The sequence below is a fragment of the Neovison vison genome, chromosome 11 (genome assembly GCF_020171115.1).
Source record: "Neovison vison isolate M4711 chromosome 11, ASM_NN_V1, whole genome shotgun sequence".
NCBI classification, from domain to species: domain Eukaryota; kingdom Metazoa; phylum Chordata; class Mammalia; order Carnivora; family Mustelidae; genus Neogale; species Neogale vison.
Genome location: NC_058101.1, coordinates 177,078,301 through 177,097,741, shown reverse-complemented (window position 1 = coordinate 177,097,741; position 19,441 = coordinate 177,078,301). Strand labels below are relative to the sequence as shown.

The 19,441-nt window shown below is 44.0% G+C and overlaps 2 protein-coding genes across 4 annotated transcripts in view; both read left to right on the top strand.

Annotated features, from left to right (window-relative positions):
• Positions 1–9,095, top strand: part of PLEKHA2 (pleckstrin homology domain containing A2) — a 59,061-nt gene extending 49,966 nt beyond the window's left edge. For all 3 annotated transcript variants that reach the window (XM_044225339.1, XM_044225338.1, XM_044225340.1), the window contains 2 exons: positions 4,743–4,820; positions 5,236–9,095. In XM_044225339.1, the coding sequence (XP_044081274.1) occupies positions 4,743–4,820; positions 5,236–5,598 (441 nt within the window). In that variant the 3' untranslated portion in view covers positions 5,599–9,095. The remainder of the gene's footprint in view (positions 1–4,742; positions 4,821–5,235) is intronic.
• Positions 9,096–9,462: 367 nt separating this feature from the next.
• HTRA4 (HtrA serine peptidase 4) lies at positions 9,463–18,302 on the top strand. Its single transcript, XM_044225336.1, has 9 exons — positions 9,463–9,943; positions 10,355–10,454; positions 11,215–11,419; positions 12,490–12,684; positions 13,113–13,145; positions 14,862–14,976; positions 15,387–15,444; positions 15,865–15,960; positions 17,984–18,302. Exons 1-9 carry the CDS (start codon positions 9,463–9,465, stop codon positions 18,147–18,149), a joined length of 1,449 nt encoding a protein of 482 aa, XP_044081271.1. The 3' UTR covers positions 18,150–18,302.
• Positions 18,303–19,441: the final 1,139 nt, after the last annotated feature.

Below are 19,441 nucleotides of genomic sequence, written 5' to 3'. Positions count from 1 at the left end.
GTGGATCACGGTGACCAAGAACCAGAATCTGGCAGTAATCAGGTATCTAATCTTGGGGAAGTCAGCAGACTCATCAGCCCATAGATGGTTCTCAGTCCTGGACAAGGGTTCAAGATGAGATTTCATTCCTTGGAGTACAAGGCATGCGGGGTTCACCATTTCCCCATTTCCCAGTCATAGAAGGTCGGGGTATTAGGTTGGAGGATTTAGTTATTCCAGATGAAAAATGTAGTGAGGCTTGGTTTGGGTAACTTGCTATAAGCCCAGTTGTCAGAATAAGAGTAGTAATGGGGTGTGTGTGTCAGGATTAAGAGTAGTAATAAGAGGGCTCCAAAGTGAATTGCAGAGTGTTCGGCTAGAACTCTTTGGACACTTACTGTTTTAATTTAGACTATAGGGTGAATGACAACACTTAGAACTATGCAGTGCACAGCCTAGACAATTGGATGTGGCTGCACTGTGTCTAAAGACAGAATTAGGTAGGAAGGGGGAGGGGTTTTTAGGGAATTTTAGGGAAGGAGGAGTAGTGCAGAGGTGGAGAACAGAATGGAGAAGGAGCATCCTACAAATGTTGGACAGCGGCAGCGGAAGCCACCGCAGTAGGTACTGGAGGCCTGTCACTGACGACCTCTGGAATTCATTGCTTCAAATCATTGTATCTGTTATGGTACTGGGTTCAGAGTAGGTCCTCAGTAAAAAAGCTCATTGGACTACAATAAACCGCAGGCTGCTGTGATTCCTTTTAATACCCTTTTTTCATCTCACCTCAAAAGCTGTTCTCAAGGACAGAAACCATACTTTTTCTTTCCAGCCAAGTGCCAGAAACAAATGCACACACGTCAGCATGCCAGGAAGAGATGAAGGTATGAGGGTGGCACTTCCCTTTTTGTTCTGCTGAATTTTAAGCATCTTTTAGACTTCTTGTAATTCATCATAGGGTGTGTGGACTCAGCACTGTTTTTTGTTTTTTTGTTTTTTTTTTGTTCACCCTTGTGATGTTGTTTTAAGATATTTTTGGATTTTTGATGAAAGCTAAGCCCAAGCTTCCCATTAAAGATAGACATACACATAGGCCATATGTTTGTTTTCAGTGAATCCCAGTTCTAAAAGTACAAATAGAGTTTATAATTGTGATCTCAATAAAATGATGGTCTGTTTCTTCTTATTCTTATCACATTATCTGCTTTTCTATTTGAATGATATTTTATTTTATTATTTTTTAAGTAGGCTTCACGCCCAGTGGGGAGCCCAATGTAGGGCTTGAAGTCACAACCGTGAGATTGAGATCAAGAGGCAGATGCTTAACCAATTGAGCCACCCAGGCACCCCCTGGATAATATTTTAAAATGACATTTGTTAAACATTAAAATAATGCTTACTAATGCTTACTGTTACTATCCTCCTGGTTGGGTTAACTCTTATCGGTTATCTGACAGGAAATATCCTTAAGCAGGATTAGAGAACTGGGGGAAAAATAAACTTAGCAAACAGTTCCCATCTTTAATTACTAAATCTTTTAAGGCAGAGATTTAATTATTTTGCCCATCGTATTAGCGAAGACTTAAAAATTTAGAATACTTAATTCTTTTTTTTTTTTTTTTAAAGATTTTATTTATTTATTTGGCAGAGAGAGAGATCATAAGTAGACAGAGAGAAAGACGGGGTTGGGTCGCGGGGAGCAGGCTCCCTGCTGAGCAGAGAGCCTGATGCAGGACTTGATCCCAGGACCCTGGGATCATGACCTGAGCTGAAGGCAGAGGCTTAACCCACTGAGCCACCCAGGCACCCTAAAATACTTAATTCTAGCTGGGGTGCACCTAATAAAATAATATATTGGTGACAAGTGAAATGTATATTTTTCACCAGAAGTCTCTCTTGCCAGATGTAACAAGAGCCTTAAAAGAATGCATATTCTTTAGTAATTTTCCTAGGAGCTGAAGAATGGTAAAAATGAAAAAACAAAACAAAACCCAAACCGTTGTGCACAAAGTTATGAATAGCAGCATTACTATATGATAGGGAAGTTGGAAACAATTTAAATGTGTTTTAGAGGGTTCTGATTCTTGGGTCTGACTCCCCAGGTGTTAAGTTAGGTGGCCCTTAGTTTCTTTTACTCCTTGCTAGATGGAGGCTGGGGTGAAGACTGCTAGGCTCGTGGTGTGGTGGGTCCCTGGAGAGATGTACGAGGGCATTGGTGGGGTCTCAAAGGATAGTCAGACAGTTGGCTTGTGGCTTGTAAGGCAGCATTTGACATGGAGGCTGCTGTGTTGTGCTTGGGTTGTGGAGTGGGGGTTGAAGTAGCTTTATACCCTGGAAGCTATCACTGTGGGGATCGCGTGGTCTGTTTCATGAAAATGCTGGAGCTCCTGGATGGTGTGGGAGACATTTGTCTTTCCCTCAGTTCCCATCTCCATCTCTCTAGGTCTTCTGACATTTCCTCCTACCAGATCAGCTGTCTGCCTAGAAGGAAAACCTTTGAGAAATGCTTTTCTACTAGTGGACAATTTAATTACCTCTATCTAATTCAACTCAAAGTAGCCAAGTAGGTTATCTTATTTCATCTGGACAGTTTGATTCTTAGGCAGGAATTACTTGTGGTTTGAGTATGAGGAAACAAAAAAAAAAAATCTCAGGGAGAGGCCAGTTACATATATATATATATAAAAAATAGTGTTAGAATAGGTATATTTTATATATGTATATGTATATGTTAGAATATGTATATTTTATATATGTATATATAGTGTTGGAATTTATTTATATAAATTTATATGTTATATATTTATATAGTGTATATTTATATATTATATAATAAACATTTATACATTAATATATTAATGTAACATTCATTTATATTATTTATTTTATATTTATATGTGTTATGTATATAGTGTTGTAATTTATTTTTATATATTAATATGTGTATATAATATACATATATAATTTATATATAATGTGAGAATTTAAGGCTTCATTTGTGTCCCTCGTATAACAACAACAGCAATAACTAATACTTTCTGTTCAAACTGCTTTACCTAAATGGGTTCATTGCATTTTCCTAGTGGTTCTACTTGTGGAACAGGCTAGCCCTGAGATTAGTAAAATAAGTTCTGGAAGAATCTTGGACAGCTCATCCTGTTTATCTACTTGAACTAGGGATGGATTTGTCTTTTTCTTGGAAAACCAATCACCAGGATGTGACACAACTGGGAAAAGCCCAGGGGTTGGGGCGGGGAGAGAGAATACAGGTGAAGTTGCAGCTCTAACGTGTGAGAGAAATGTTCAGGTTGTTTTTATACCCACTTAACCCAGTATGCCAGCATGTGAAACGGTTTCTTTTCTTTTTAAGATTCCATTTATTTATTTATTTATTTATTTGGGAGAGTGAGAGAGAGGAGAGAGCACAAGTGGCGGGGGTGGGGGGTGGGGGGTGAGGGTGGGCAGAGGCAGAGGCAGAGGCAGAGGGACAAGCTGACTCCCCTCTGAGCTGGAAGCCCCATGGGGGGATCGATCCCAGGACTCTGAGATCATGACCTCAGCGGAAGGCAGAGGCTTAACTGACTGAGCCACCCCGGCATCCCTGAAACCATTTCTTTTCTAAGTGTCTTCTGCACACACCTAACTAATGAGGGTTTGTTTGGGGGTGATAGAACGGCACTTTGAGGATTTAAAAAAAACTAGTTGTGGTTTTATTCTGACACAGTGCAGGAGGAAAGAATCATCTGGGGGATGGGGAAAGTGAGGGGCCTATGTAGAGAATTTTGTGGGCAGGAGGGTGGCATTTACATATACCTTGCATAGGCACATAGGTGAACACTTGTGATTTGGGGTAAGACTATTAGGGGATGGCAAGGGGGCGGAGAGAGATTACCAAAGGGAAACTTCTGGAGGTCAGGGGTTTGGTCTTGGTCTCATCTCTGTGCCTGGCCCCGATGCCACGTGTAAGACTGAGTAGGGCCGCAGCAAGCGTTTGCTAGGCTCCCTTACACTCAATTGCTGTAAAGCTGGAAGGCCCTGAGAATCCCGAGGGCTCCGCCTGCTGCTGCTTGGCCATTTCATTTTCCTTCCTCTCTTCACAGAGCTGCTGCTGCCCCCTTCTGGGGTCGGTAGGTATTTCTGGGGGCTTTGCTTTCTAACGGCGACGGCGCAGCAATGCCCTTCCTGTTGGGTAAGCTTGGTGCTCTGAGGCTCCTGACTCTTCAGGCCTGGATGGAGTCCAGACAGACCCAGGTCGCTTGTGCTCTGAGCGAAGCCTTGTTCCTGGAGATAATATGTATCTTGGAGGATTTGCAGAGGGTTTGGCTTTAGCAGGACTGGAGTTGAAAAAGGGATTATTCTCTTTGGGTGGCTGTGGTAGAAAGGTGCTTGGACTGGGAGTCAGGAGAACTGGAATCTAGAGCAACTGTAAGCCTTAAGCTTACAGTTGAGCTTGGCCTTCTGGGCTTCATTTTTCTTTTCTATAGAAGCCCGTTGTGTTCCAGACAGGGTGAGGGGCTTCAGCAGGGATGGCCTCTGCCTCGCTGCAGAGCAGCTCTGCTTGAGCTGTTTTAGTTATGGGGTGTCAGATATGAGTTTTCAGGAAACAAATGTCCTCACAAGTCACAGTCACTGGACAACATGGTCTCTGGGTTCCTTCCAGCTCTAATGGTGTGATTTCATAAACTGAGAATTGAATCACAGACTTTGCGAGCTAAAATCATAGTGCCAAACATCTCTCCCTAAGTGCTGTGGGTGTTTTGCAGGCGGACAGTCCAGAAGACATGCACAGCTGGATTAAGGAGATCGGGGCAGCTGTCCAGGCCCTCAAGTGCCACCCCAGAGTAAGTCACTTCCTTTCTGGTACATGGTCACTGTCAACTTAAGAGACGGAGTGTCTCTGAGGGGCAGGTTTTATTTGGTGAGGCAGCTGAAGCCTTGGGCTGTCATGCTTGTTTTCTCTTTCTACTGATTTTTGTTTTTACACAAAGTTTAATTGTTTGTTTTTTTGGTTGTTGGAAAGAGGTGAGGTAGGACTGAGTAAAGAGACAGAGTGTGATGTGTTCTACCCATCTCCCTGCCAGGCAGTCCTTGACACATCTGGAGTGAATTCTGTTGGTCAGACCTGATTTCTGTAGACAAGTGCCCTGGACCTATGAGGGGGTGATCCTGGGTGGGTGCTCTTCCTGGGGCTTTGGGATAAACATTGTCAGGAAAGGTCTTATTTTCCATTTTTCCCCTTCCCTTTTATTTTTGTAGGATATGTCCTTTTCTAGATCCATTTCTTTGACTCGTTCTGGAAGCTCCGGCCTCTCGGGGGGGCCCAACTCTGTCCTGTGCAGGGGGCGGCCACTTGTGGAAGAGAAAAAAGCTCTTTGCAAAGCCCCCTCTGTGGCTTCCTCCTGGCAACCCTGGACCCCTGTCCCCCAGGCTGGGGACAAGCTGCTTCCAGCTGAAGAGACTCCTGGGGACTCTTTGTTCACGCCTCGACTTGGGGAGAGCAGTACTTCTGGGGTGTTGCCTAGCTCCCGGATAAGGCACAGGTCGGAGCCCCAGCACCCCAAGGAGAAACCATTTCTGTTCAGCCTTGATGATGAGAGCATACGGACTTCTGATGTGTGATAGGGCACGGTGTCCTGGGAGGGGGGAGGACTCAAGAAAAGGAGGCCATCACTCAGTTTCCCTACGTTTTGGAGGACAGTCAGAGAGCATTTGGCACTCATATTCCTGTGGAGGCTCGGTGGAAGGGGCCCATCCATCTGGCCTGTTGGTTTTTTTGTTTTGTTTTAAATACAAATATAGTGTATTTAACTTGGAAACTAGGTTTGACCTGTGGGCACACTCAGTGGAGAGAAGGTTGCCTCTACTTTGCCCTAAGATCTTCCTGGTCAGAGGAGGTTGGGAGTACAATTTCATCCCCAACCAAGTTGTATTTCCTCGTCCTAATTGTAGTTTTTTCCTTTACTTCCCAGGCCAGGCATAGAATCTTGGGCCAGTCCTCTGGTTTATCTAATTCCTGTTTATTGGCTGAGGTCTGACTGTGAGGTAGGAAGGTTGTAACTAAACCAGTTGGTTTGCTGGGGATACATTCTGAGGGGAGGTGTTAAAATCTGGGGGGCGGCAGGTAGCTCTCAGAATGTCCACGAGGGTAGAGCCTCCCAGGGGACCTCCAGAGGGGAAGAAATAGGGATCTTGTTTGAAGGTATGGGCAAAGATTCCACCTCAGTGGATCGGCCAGTTCTGGGAATTATTCTGTTCTTGTCTATGACCCCAAATAATGTCAACGTGAGTGACAGACCTGCCCCCCAGTTTCTGTGTCAGGCCCTGGGGATGGGTTTATCGGTATTAAAAGTCACGACTATTGAGAATAGAGCAGACATTTCCATCACTAGGACATTATTTGGAAGTGTAGGATAATTCTCTTGTGTGAGAGGTCAGATCTCTATCTTAGAGTGTTAGAATTGCTTTAGAGTAGGTCCTGGGAAAAGATGGACATCCAAATAAACTTCATCCAGATAAACTTTTCTGATCCGTGTTTTCCAGACAGAAGAAAAGGTCTGTTTCAGCACAAATTTCTTGAATCCTTAACCTCATAACTCTCTTCAGTGGGCTGATGTAGTCTAATTTTAAGTGCTGTATATTATAAACCCTGGCGGATTTGCTTTCTTTCTACTCTTTCTGTTGCCCTTTGAATGAAGCTTTGCGGACTTGCATGATCAAACCTTGTAGCCCTAAATAAGGTTCCATGTACTTAACAGTGAAGAGATACAAAGATAATCTTGAGAGGTATTTATATTTTTAGTAAAATAGAAACTGTGCATAGTAACATTGATTTAGAGGCTCTGCGTTGCTGACTAGAGATTTCCCAGGTAGAGCATAGATGGCACTTCCCACCCAGATTTTTGGGTGTACCTTCTTTCATTTGACAAGAAGATACTATTTCCAGGGTCCCTGGGAGAATTTGTCCAACTTATGTGCTGAACTGTTAACTTATCAGGATTCCTTAAAGGGAGAGGAAAAACTAACTCATTTCTGTCTATGCCTTTTATCAGCTAGATCAGTTAATTAGCTTTAAATTAAAAATTAATGACTAGAGGAAGATACCAAGATACCAAGAGATGCATTTTTACCTAAGTCAATCCCTTCTCCTTCCTTATGTCTAGATCTAATACAGAGGCAAAAATGTGTCATCAGAAATCTTTAGGGGCGTGAGAGAAATCTTTGTTCCTTCCCGGCAGTGTAATTTTCTTGAAGTCTATGTCATGTTGAGAACTTTTCTTGACTGCACTGCATTGAAGCTGTTTTTTCACTTAAATTCTTTGGCCTAGTGGTTCTGGTAGAAAAGACATATAGTACTAGATTTCTCTCTCTCTCTCTCTGTCCTCTTTTTTGCAGACTCTTGTAGACTTTTGTCATCAGAAATTTGTGGCTTGAGAGTTAGTTATTTATGGGTGACCAAGGTTACAGCTTTAAGTAGCCTGATAAGTAGGCATTTCAGATTCTTAAAGCTCTTTGTCTCTCGTTTGTCTTCAGATTTTCCTCAAGAAAATTCTTTGGCTAGATAGATCAAAGAAAGTACAAAATATTGCACTAACAAAAATAAGTTAGGAACTTTTGAGATCCCTTAAAACATTCCCTAACTCATGTAAACTGTCATCTTTTGGTGTTTAAGCTGTGAAAATGTACCCATTTCTCTTCTGTTAAATAAACTCTCTGCTAGAATACTACTGCTAAATTAATTGGCCATTATAGTAAGCTGATAATGTTTCTTATTTCAGTAGGGTCTATTTAGGATGTGTTAAACATACTTATAAATCTAGATTATATTATTATTATGAAAGAGGGGGAAAACAAGGACTCTAGTTGGCAAATACTTGGGAATACCAAATGGAAACATTGTTAATGTAGTTCCAACACCAGATAAATAGAATTATCTTCAGTGAAGTCTGTAAGGATTGTCATTCCCAAACCTTATTTCAGAATTCCTTTTGTGTCCATATTTCTTACCTTCTGGTCAATTTCACATCACAACTTTTTAATGTCACTGCACATGTGAGCCAAAGATAGTTCATATATAGTCAAAGCATTTGGCTTTAAATGTATATGGAACCAGATGGAAAAAATAGGGCAGGGAAGCAGTATAGGTTCGTAGTTAAATGTATAGGCTTTGGAATAAATCTGAGTTTGGGGGGAAAAAAAAAAAGAACCAGAAAGGTACTGCATTTTCTTTGTGGAGTAAAAACCGTCTCTGAGTTGTGCTCTTTTCCTAAGACTTTCGAAATGGTCTTGACTCAGTTTATGTAACAGTATTACAGATGATCTTCCTAATAATTGAACTCTTTACCATCCCCCATTCTTGAGAGCTTAAGGATTTGCTTACTCAAGATCCCTTGGTGGTACGTAAACATTGTTGGACCTTTTGCATCCTGGGAGACATCATAAACCTACTAAGGTGTAGAGTAGTCTCAGGTCAAAATATCGGAAGTTATACGTTTATTTCTGAGTAGAATGCTGAGCTCACCCACGTGAGAAAGAGCAGAGGGAAGATCCAGCTTTATAGTTCACTTGAAGCAAAAGGTTTATTTTCCTTGCTGAATATAATATCTGTGCTCTGATATGGGCTAAAAGGACCTAAGTAGAGTTGAGCGTGGGATTTGATGTTTGTTTTCACTGTTGACCAATAACACCGTTTTGGAAATTGAGTTTCCCAAATGAGCTTTGTTTATGTTTATAAACTTTGAACATGTCAAAAATGGACAGTTTAGCAAATCTTTTCTACCACCATCACTTTTTTTCTTACTCTTTTTTTTCTCTATGTTATTGCGTGCGGCAGTCCGTCACAGTCACTTGTGCTAAGTAGAATTTGAATAAAGCTAATATTAGCAAAAATATATTGTTTGACCTCTCCCCCCACTGCTTATGAAGGTGTGGCATGATTTTGTGTTTTGAACCAGTATGTTTCAGCTGTGAAATGCACTCACTGTAAGCACTGAGCTGAGTGCATGGAAACTGTTATGCTTCTCATTTTATGTGATCTCCTAATTGGTATGTAGCAAAATATAATTTTCTAAAACTGTTTTGTTGCTTGTTTTGTAATAAAACCATGTGAAATACTGAAATATGGTGTGTGTTTTCCTAACGCTGACCTTCTGTCCGTGGGTGGGTGATCTCTCCTGTCAGTCTGCCCCATTATTGGTTTTTGGACTTCCAGAGGTAGGTCCCTGCACAGGGCAGGGCTGGGGACTTCTCATCATTGCGTGGGGTGGACCTGGCCCTGGGGCGGGGGTGGGGACATGTGCTAGGGGGGATGAGGGAGGGTGTGTGTGTGTGTGTGTGTGTGTGTGTGTGTATGGAGAGGTCTGCCAGGCTCTGCCCCTTAAAGTTCGGGGGTGACGGAGGCGGCACCTAGCCGGGAGAAAGTGTTGCTCATTTTAGAGCAGTTGCCGGTCCAAAGTAAACTGGAGAGTGAAGAAGGAAGAGGGCAAGATGACTAGACCGCTGCTGCGACCAGCTGTGCCGGGACGACTCCTCCTGCTGTGGCTGCTGCTGCCCCCGCTGCCCGTGCCCAGGGTCGAGGCTAGGAGGTCCAGGGCCTTGCTGCCCTGTCCCAGGGTCTGCGAGCCCACGCGCTGTCCCCCGCCGCCCACCTGCTCGGCGGGGTTGACGCCGGTGCTGGATCGCTGCCGCTGCTGCCGCGTCTGCGCGGCGGCCGAAGGCGAGGCCTGTGGCGGGGCGCTGGGCCTGCCGTGCGCTCCGGGGCTGCAGTGTCGCGCGCCGCTCAGCGCCCAGCGCCTCCGCGGCGCCTGGGTCGGCACGTGCGGCTGCCCGGCGGCGGGGGCGGCTGTGTGCGGCAGCGACGGGCGCACCTACCCCAGCCTGTGCGCGCTGCGCGCCGACAACCGCGCCGCGCGCCTCCGAGGCGCGCTCCCCGCCCTGCCGGTGCTGAAGGGCGACTGCGCGGGTCGAGGTGAGCACGGGGCCCGAGCGCTTGGACGACTCGCAAGTCCCCGAAGCCGCTCGCCGCGGTGGCGCGGTTCGCCGCGGGCTTCCCGCCTTTGCCTCCCGATTCAACTCCCCGTTCCCAGTTTTCTTTCCGTCCGAGGTGTCTCCTTACCAGTTCCCATGCGGCTTCTCCCCGCCTGCCTCCCCAGGCCTGTTGGCGTCTTCCCTTTTTCTTTTCTCTCTTTTTCTTTCCATCCGGGATGACAGGTCTGGTTCCCTCAAGGCGTCTCCTTGCGGGGTGGCGGCGAATACACCCAGGAGAGGGAGGGACAGGAGAGAGGAGGAGGCGAGAGCCCGGGGGATTTGGGATATGACGCCTGGGCCGGCCCAGCAGCGGGGCGCCCAGCGCCCCCAAGAATGGAGCATTTCTTCGCAGGGACCAGGAGTGCGGGCGGGCTCCGGAGCAAGTACAACTTCATCGCGGAGGTGGTGGAGAAGGTGGCGCCGTCTGTGGTTCACCTGCAGCTGTTCCGCAGGTAAAGGAGGCAGGACGAGGCCGCCAGCTCCCCTAGCGGGCTGTTTCTGAGAGCTCACCTGCTCCGGATCCCTTTCCGGGCATCGTTTAGTCAAAGAACCCGCTGTGAGGAAATTGCGGCTCGAGCAGGTTGTATACTCTGTTCAGGGTGGTTTAGCCAAAGAGCGGAAGCGTAGGGATTGTGACTTCCAAATCGCGGCTACTCCTCTGCACTTAGGTGTCTGGGGTTTCTCTCCTCCTCGTCCCGCATGGACAAAATGGAAGGTCCGATGTCAGAGCCAGAAGGCATCCTGATGGTGACCTTGCTCGGGTCCCTCGTTTGCCTGGAATGAAATCCTACGTCACAAGGCCACTTAGTAGTGGAACCCAAGCTGGAACCAGACTTCTTTGACTCCCTCCCCTCCTGGGTCCTCAGTAATGTGGCACCAGGTCCACGTCTGCAGTGGTATGGTTAGGTGAGGCCTCTGAAGCAGAGAGTTGCTTCTCTGACCAGCGCTGAAGAAGGAGGGTAGGGGGTCGTCCCTGGAAAAGGAGAGCTGGAGTCAGCTCTCAGTCGTGGTTCCTAAGAGATGGCTAGGGTGCTGAACCTGCAGAGACCAGTTAGACATGGAGAGAATGAAAACACACACAGGGGATAGTAAAATGTCTGAGAAAACTGTGGTAGAGCTGTATTTGATAAATGAGAGGTTCCGTGTTCCCAGACTGGGATGGATCCCGAGATTTTCCTGCCCTCTGCTTATGCTGTGGTTTTGCTGGGACAGGTCACCTCTTAGCAACAAGGATATACCTGCGTCCAGTGGCTCTGGGTTCATAGTGTCTGAGGATGGGCTCATTGTTACTAATGCCCACGTCCTCACCAACCAGCATCGGATCCAGGTGGAGCTCCAGAGTGGGGTCCAATATGAAGCCACTGTCAAAGACATTGACCATAAACTGGATCTTGCACTGATTAAGATCGAGCCAAATGTGAGTATGCAGGACCAAGTCAGTCTGTACATCTGGGGATTTCCATCAGTTTGCTGATATTTTCTGCTCCATCCCCGTTCCCATGCCACATCTTTTCTACCCGGTATATGCTATTTTCTAGTTTCCTTTCCCCCCTGTTTTTCACTCTTTTGTTTTCTGCTATGCCCGTCTGTATATCCCTAACAACTTCTATTAACTACCAAGTCTCCTCCTTCAACAGATGCTTCTGGGAAACTTATTTCTCTGCTTGCCTTAGAATACTAGGAATGATGGCAATGGATTCAGAGCTGCCGAGGAATACTCCGAGGTCCTTGCTACACAATGTCTCGTCTGCACATCAGCAGCATCAGACATTATCTGAGATTTTTTTTTTAAATGCGGAATCTCAGATCCCACCTGGGTCTATTGAGTCAGAATCTGCATTTTAGTAAGATCTCCAGGTGATTCGTGTACACATTAAAATTTGAGAAGCACAGCTCTGGGTGATCTCCTTTCTGTTTGTGGTTTAATTTTGACTCTAAAATTTTGAGCTGGGGGGGTGCCTGGTGGCTCAGTCTTTAAGTGTCTGGCTTTGGCTCAGGTCATTTTCTCATGGTCCTGGGGTTGAGCCCCACATTGGTCTCCCTGCTTAGTGGGGACTCTGCACCTCCCCCACTTGTGCTTGCCTTCTCTCTGTCATTCTCTTTCTCTCTCTCTCTCTCTCTCAAATAAAAAAATAATCTTTAAAAAGTTAAAATTTTGAGCTGGTATAGTGCTGCGTTGCTAATGTCAGTGTATGTTCATCAGCGACTTCACTGGTCCTTTAGTTACAGTAATTTCTACAGAACAATAATTTTAGATTTTAGGGATGATCCTTATCATCTTACCAAGTGAGAGGTCACGGTTGCTGGAATTTGAGGAAGAAGCATCAGGCACTTACAGAACCCATGTGAGAGGGTGGGGGATTCTTGTCTTGTAAGTGTCCAAATGACCGAGACCTTGTCATATGTGTGTTCTACACAAATACTGGTTGATTATATTCTTGATTTGTTCATCTCTCTGTCCCTCCCACCCCTTCTGGCTGTGTGCAGACTGACCTTCCTGTGTTGTTGCTGGGCAGGTCCTCTGACCTGCGGGCTGGAGAGTTCGTGGTAGCCTTGGGCAGCCCATTTTCTCTGCAGAACACAGTGACAGCAGGAATTGTCAGCTCTACACAGCGAGGGAGCAGAGAGCTGGGGCTGAAGAATTCAGACATGGACTATATCCAGACGGATGCCATAATTAACGTAAGTTACTCGGGAGGGCCATCCTCAGCCCCTAATGTAGTGGCAGGACAGTGAGAACATGTCAGAAGGCCCTCTTTTCCCTTTGGCCTGTTGGGGCTGTCCAGAGTTCAGTTAGACACTCACTGGAGAGATGGAATGCCATGTTGTTAGAGTTTAGCCCGTTTGATGTGGCCGTTGGCATCCATGATATTGAGCAGTCTCTTTGGGTCTGTCATTGAGGTCACCTCTGCTGTAGAAGGTGGTGATTCTTTGGGTCTTGTCTGTTACCCGCACTGACTTCAGTGTTGGTGATGACAAGGGTGAGGCTTTGTCTGTCTGTGAGGAGCAGGGGCTCACCAGAGCTGGCAGCTTTGGGTAAACCTCTTTAGGAACCATGTATAAATGACAAGGAGAAAAGCACTGATGATTTCTTCAAATTCCGTCTTCAGCACGGCAATTCTGGGGGCCCTCTGGTGAACTTGGTAAGTGGCCACTTTCCTGGCTGTCTCATGTCTCTTCCCAACTTTCCAAGACTGACGATGCAGAGTAGGATGTCACTTTTGTGTAGAGATCTTGGTGAGATGCTTTTTCTATGATTGCATCTTAGGTAAATAGTTCGCACAGATCTAAGATCTGTGGCGGGGTTATCATCATTTACCCATCATCATTTACTTTTGCTTACTGACATCTCTTTGCCATGCTGTTTTCATCGCCAAGTTAACAAAAGCTCGGGGCACTAAATTAAAATGTAAGTCAGATGACCCACTGTGCTACGTAATGTCTATCCTTGAAGACCACCGGCTCCTGTATGGGAAGAACTGTCCCGCATCCCAACGTGCTAATAACTACATGACGTGGTCTGTTTGGGGTTTTAGTCCTGACAGAGAAAAGCCGCAGGGAGAATCCATCCCTGTCATGTATTTAATTCTCAGATGTTGCTCATCATCTCTAGGAAAGGCGAGAGTTTCTAGTTGCTTAAATACCTGTGAAAACATAAAGTGCAGTGCTGTGTGACACGTAGTCTGTGATCATGCTGAGTCCCTTTGAGCTGATTGTTTTCCGTTCTTTACACATTATACTTGCTTTTTGGAGGTTGAACTAACTAAGTGAAATTACTGAGTGCTCTTTTACTCATAGTAATGCTACGCATATAGTTTTCTTGTGCCTGCTTTCTCTAATAGTGAGTTTACTAGGGGCGCCTGGGTGGCTCAGTCGGTAAAGCATCTCTCTTTGGCTCAGGTCATGATTCCAGGGTTCTGAGACTGAGCCCAGCGTCAGGCTCCCTGCTGGGTGGGGAGGCTGCTTCTCCCTTTCCTTCTGTGTGTGCTCACACTCTCTCTCTTACTCTTTCTCAAATAAATAAAACCCTTAAAAAAAAAAAAAGACAATGAGTTTAGTAGAGCAGGGCTGACATGAAAATTGTCGACCATACACCAGACCTACTGAACTATGGTATGTGTTTTAATATGATCAGAAGTCTCGTTTTTTATCCTTCCCATTACCCAATAGAGGCTAAAGGGTGATGAGTGCATGAAGAGGAAAGTGTTTCCCACTTCATAGCTTTGGCCTTGTAGAGCTTTGTTCTCTGAGGTCAATTAGCTAACTCTGAAGAGTTCCATTGAAGTGTTGCTGAAAATCCAACAGCTTTTTGCCTTTTCCATGTTTATTTTTAGTTTCATTTGAGGAGAAAAGGCAAGTACTCCTTGTCCTCTTATCTGTGTCAAAATACAAACTGGCTCACTTTTAAAATCATTTGATGAAGGAAAAAATGAACTCAGGTTTTAAAAAATATCCTCAGCAAGGGGGCGCCTGGGTGGCTCAGTGGGTTAATTAAGCCTCTGCCTTCGGCTCAGGTCATGATCTCAGGGTCCTGGGATCGAGCCCCGCATCGGGCTCTCTGTTCAGCGGGGAGCCTGCTTCCTCCTCTCTCTCTGCCTGCTTCTCTGACTACTTGTGATCTCTCCCTCTGTTAAATAAATAAAATCTTTAAAAGAAAAAATATCCTCAGCAGGGATCTGCACATGGGTAGGTTCCTATAAGGGTAACATCCACTGCTTTCTGAGGAAGTCCCCTTTCCTCTAGCCCCTCTTGTGCTCTGAGCCTCAGAGACTAGCTTCACTCCCTCCTCTGCCGGTCCTGGTTTTGTCCTGGTCGGTTTGCACGACTTGGCGACTGAATGATGTCTCCTCCCTTGCCAGGATGGTGACGTGATTGGCATAAATACATTGAAGGTGACTGCAGGAATCTCCTTTGCAATTCCCTCAGATCGAATTCGACAATTCTTGGCAGAATTCCATGAGCGCCAGTTGAAAGGTGAGGGGAGTTATGACTTTTTATTCCCCTCTTGTGTTTCTCAGGAGCCTTCCATCTGTTCTAGAGGCCACCATTAGGATTGTGTAGAATACTGAGTCCCTGGTACCGAGCTCTTACCACGATGGTTTGGGTGGCAATAGGGGGGAACTGGGCACAAAATCGGGCGTGTGTTGTACCCAGAAATACGTGGATTATGGTGGAAGGGAAACCCATGGGTTGGAGATGGGAGGTGGATGGGAGGAGTGTCCGTGCTAGCGACAAAGGTTCTCTGAAGCACATTTACATGGCTGACAGCCCGAAAGCGCAGTTATAATATTAAGTAAGGATGTTCCGTGACTCGCTGTCTTTTAAGTTCTGTCAGAAGGAAAGAAGTTTTGTTGTTAGTAACACCCTATAACTTTCCTTTCCAGGAAAGGCTCTTTCACAGAAGAAGTATCTCGGTCTGCGAATGCTGCCTCTCACTATGAAGTAAGCAGGGGTTTCAGTATGTCTGGGCTGTTTTTCAGAAGCAAAAGGCAGAGCTGGATGGTCTTAACAGGGAATCTAAAGCACGTGGGCTCCAGCTGGCTACTCTTGTGAGTGTAGGGCCCCGTTATCATGGGGTAGGTATCTGCCTCTACCTGAATCATTTGCGGTACATTTCACTAGCTTCTTTCACTGTGGCTATATGGAGCTTATAATGTCCAGTGGCTCGGGGCTTTGGTAGAGAACCGGGCCAGCCCCAGGGAAGAATAATTGCGACTGGCCTGATGGAATCCTCAGTGGCTGTCTGAAGCCTTAAGTAGAACACACAAGAGTACCTATTGAGTTGGAAGCTTTGACCAGGGCTCAGAATATGAATTCACTGTGTTTCTTAACCTTCTGGGGAAACTTTCTCACTTTTCTTAGCCTTCTTCAAGAGATGAAAAGGCAAGATCCAGATTTCCCTGATGTGAGTTCTGGGGTTTTTGTGTATGAGGTGATTCAAGGAACAGCTGCTGAAAGGTAAGAGCTCAGGCCTTAACCCATCACCCAGCATGCCATGATAAATGTGTGTCAGATCGAGATGTGCACAGGTCAGTACAGTGACCCTAGCCACACATGGGTATTGAACACTGAGATGTGGCTGGTGTGGCTGAAGAACAGAATCTTATTTAATTTTAATTTATTTAAGTAAAAAAACAAAAAACAAAAAAGCAAAACAGAGGCAAGCTATCTAAAAGTTTTTCCATGAGACATGCCTTTTGTTTTGGAAGGACTGCCTGTAACTTTAATCAACTGCATTGTTTAAGATGTTGTATAGCAGCACAATAGATGTGTGTTGTTTCTATTGGGTTTCAAAAACTTAAATGAAACGGTCTAAAATACCTATTAATAATTTAAAGTTACATATTAAAATAAAACACATATTGACTTAAATAGGTATATTATTAAAATGAGCCTCATCTGTTTTTAGAGAGATTTTAAAAAATAAAGAACGTTTTAAAAAGTGTGGCTACCAGAAGATTTAAAATTACATATGTGGCCTGCCTTACACTTCTGTTGGACAGTGCTGATTTAGACTTGTGTACTTGTGTTTTTTTTTTTTTTTTGGGAAGGGGATGGGTTTTTTATAGCTCAGGAATTCATGATGAGTTAATAGCAAAAGTTTTGCTAGGAATTCCCGAATCTACTCTTGATATCTTATTTATTAAGAATAGGAAAAATTCAGAGGGCTAAAGGCTTAAGAACGTGTTTTAGGTACTTTTGTCCTTTGAACTAGAGGCCAGCACTGAATGAGTGAATGTTAATAAAGCAGATGCTCAAACAGCTCATCAAAGAAGTGCACCAACTGATTTTACTCCTGTTTTTAAACATTTATACTAACTACTGAGGGAAGAGGTGGTTTGTCCTACAATTATTCTCTTGGGTCCCTCTCTTACACTTGAGCATACTTCTCACTACTTTTGTTTCTCAAAGCTCAATTATCTTTTGATATTATGACAACTCTTTTCAGTAGGGGAAAGAAACTACGGGGTACTAATTGTTAATAGCGAAATGTTAGATCTTGTGTTACTAAATTTGGCTCATCATAGGCCTTCCTAGATTTTCTTGCTTCCTGCCCTCCCCCCAGCCCTTTATTTTTATCTTTTGGTTCAAGGCTAAAGCTATTTCTTTCAGGTATCCTGGTCCTTGCTACTCAAATGTGGTCTGTAGATCAGCAGCACGGCATCACCTGGGGCTCTTTTAGAAATGCAGAAGGGCACCTGGGTGACTCCGTTGGTTGAGCCTCTGACAGTTGACTTAGACTCAGGTCATAGTCTTGGGTTGTGAGATCTGGACCAGAGTTGGGGTCTGTGCGTAGTGTGCAGTCTGCTTCTCTCTCTTTCCCTCAGCCTCTCCCCCAGCTCATTCACTCTTTGTCAAATAAATAAATGAGTCTTTAAAAAAAAAAAAAAAGAAAAAAGAAAAATATGTAGAATGACAGGCCCTATCACTAAATCAGATTCTGCATTTTAAACAAGATCTCCAGGTGATTTGGATGAACATTGAAATGTGGGACTACTGCTTTCTTGAAGTCACTTGGAGTCATTTAATCTGATGTCCCTCTTCCTGCCCATTACTGACTTTAAGAGAAATCATCAGCCGGGCTATATATTTTTTGAAGTGTTTCATGTTTGGAGGTGTTTTTGTTTCTAGAATACATATTCTGTGTGAAGCAAATATATTGGAGACAGAATATAATCACAACTTTGGGGAAAAGGAGCCTAGAACCAGAGCCTTGAATATTTAGACTTGACAGCATGACTGGTTTTTGACTTAACTGGAAGCAGAGCTATCATGTTGTGGGTGGAGATGGGGCAAGTAAGTGGGCTGTCAAAACCGAATTGATCAGAGTACAACTGTATAGGGAAAAATAAATAAATAATAAGTAAATAAAATCATTAAAAAAATGACAGCAAGATAGTGCCATAAAAGACAGACATTAAATACTAAATGGGGACAAGTAAAACTTAGTTTTATGGTCCTTTTTTTCTCCCTCTCCCAGCTCTGGGTTGAGAGACCACGATGTAATTGTCAGCATAAATGGGCAACCTGTTACCACCACAACTGATGTTACTGAAGCTGTTAAGGACAATGATTCCCTTTTCATCATGGTTCGTCGAGGAAGTCAAACTTTGCTCCTGACAGTCACACCTGAAATAATCAATTAAGTATCTTGCTTTAAAGAGAAATCATCTAACAAAACCACACTATATTACCTGGTTTGTACTGGAGATGTGCCAAAGTTAACAAGTTTTAGGGTCTCTTTCTTAAGAAAAATGAATGCTTTAAAATATACAGACACACACACACACACACACCTAGGGATCTTTAGATTGGGGTGCTCAAATGTTGCTAAGAAGCCCCACTAAAGCAAGTGAAGGACATGGTGCCAGGAAGTCTGGGAAGCTGATAACATTTTATTTCAACACAGGAAACAACTGAAAAACAAGCAGTTTCTAATTTAACCTTGACAGAAGGACACTTGTGGATTTTAAAACTTCTCTGTAGCCACAAACTGGATATAACACAAATGTATGTGTACACACACATACATGTACACACATGAACAGACCTACCAAATATGAAGAAACAACCTGAATCCAGAGTGCAAAGGAAATTGAATTTTCCCTAACACTGCCTTTTTTCAACTAGTTTTCCAGGTTGTACCACATTTGGTTAGGGTCTGTAGATGTGCAGGATGAGCATTATTTGTAAATCAGATTGAAACTGACAACTGCAGATTGTCACAGAGAAACACTAGGTTCTCATGATCACCCTGGCAGTGGTCTCCAAAAGCTTTCTGAGTAGGAGAGGGGCAACATTAGGGATTTTCAGCCTGAAGGCTGCCAAAGTGTTGGTGTTTTTAAAGAAAATAGCTTTTGATGGGGTTTGTGAATATTCTGAAGATTTTTTTGAAAAGTGTGAGACGAGGCAGGATGGCTTAGAGCAGTATCTTATTTTCTTCGGTAAGATTTTAATTTGTTTTCCAGATTTCTCTTACAAGTCAGTATTTTATTTTTGTTTAAAATATGGGATCTTAAATTCTATGCAAAATTTTATTTATGTGCATTTTTTCCTGGGGAGGGTGTCTGGTTTTTTCATGTCCTCCAACAATTTAAAAAATACTATATACTTATAGTACAGACATTATGGATAAGAATCTACCAATTATTACGGTTACAAACAAGGTTAAGGTCAATGTGGTACAGAATTTTCAAGACAGAATAATCTGTTTTAATTTTTATACATTTGTCAACCATTTAATAATATAAGAACAGTAATCATATTACTCAGGGATAATAAAGCTGAAGCTTTCAGAAAAGATGCTTCATAATGATAGAGCATATCCAGTGTTAATTTAACTGTGATTCTTGGTTCTTATGTCAACTATTAGGAGACTAAGTTTTGAGTAGTTCTACCTTGTTTCTAGAATTTATCCTGAATATCAGTCTTTTTGTTT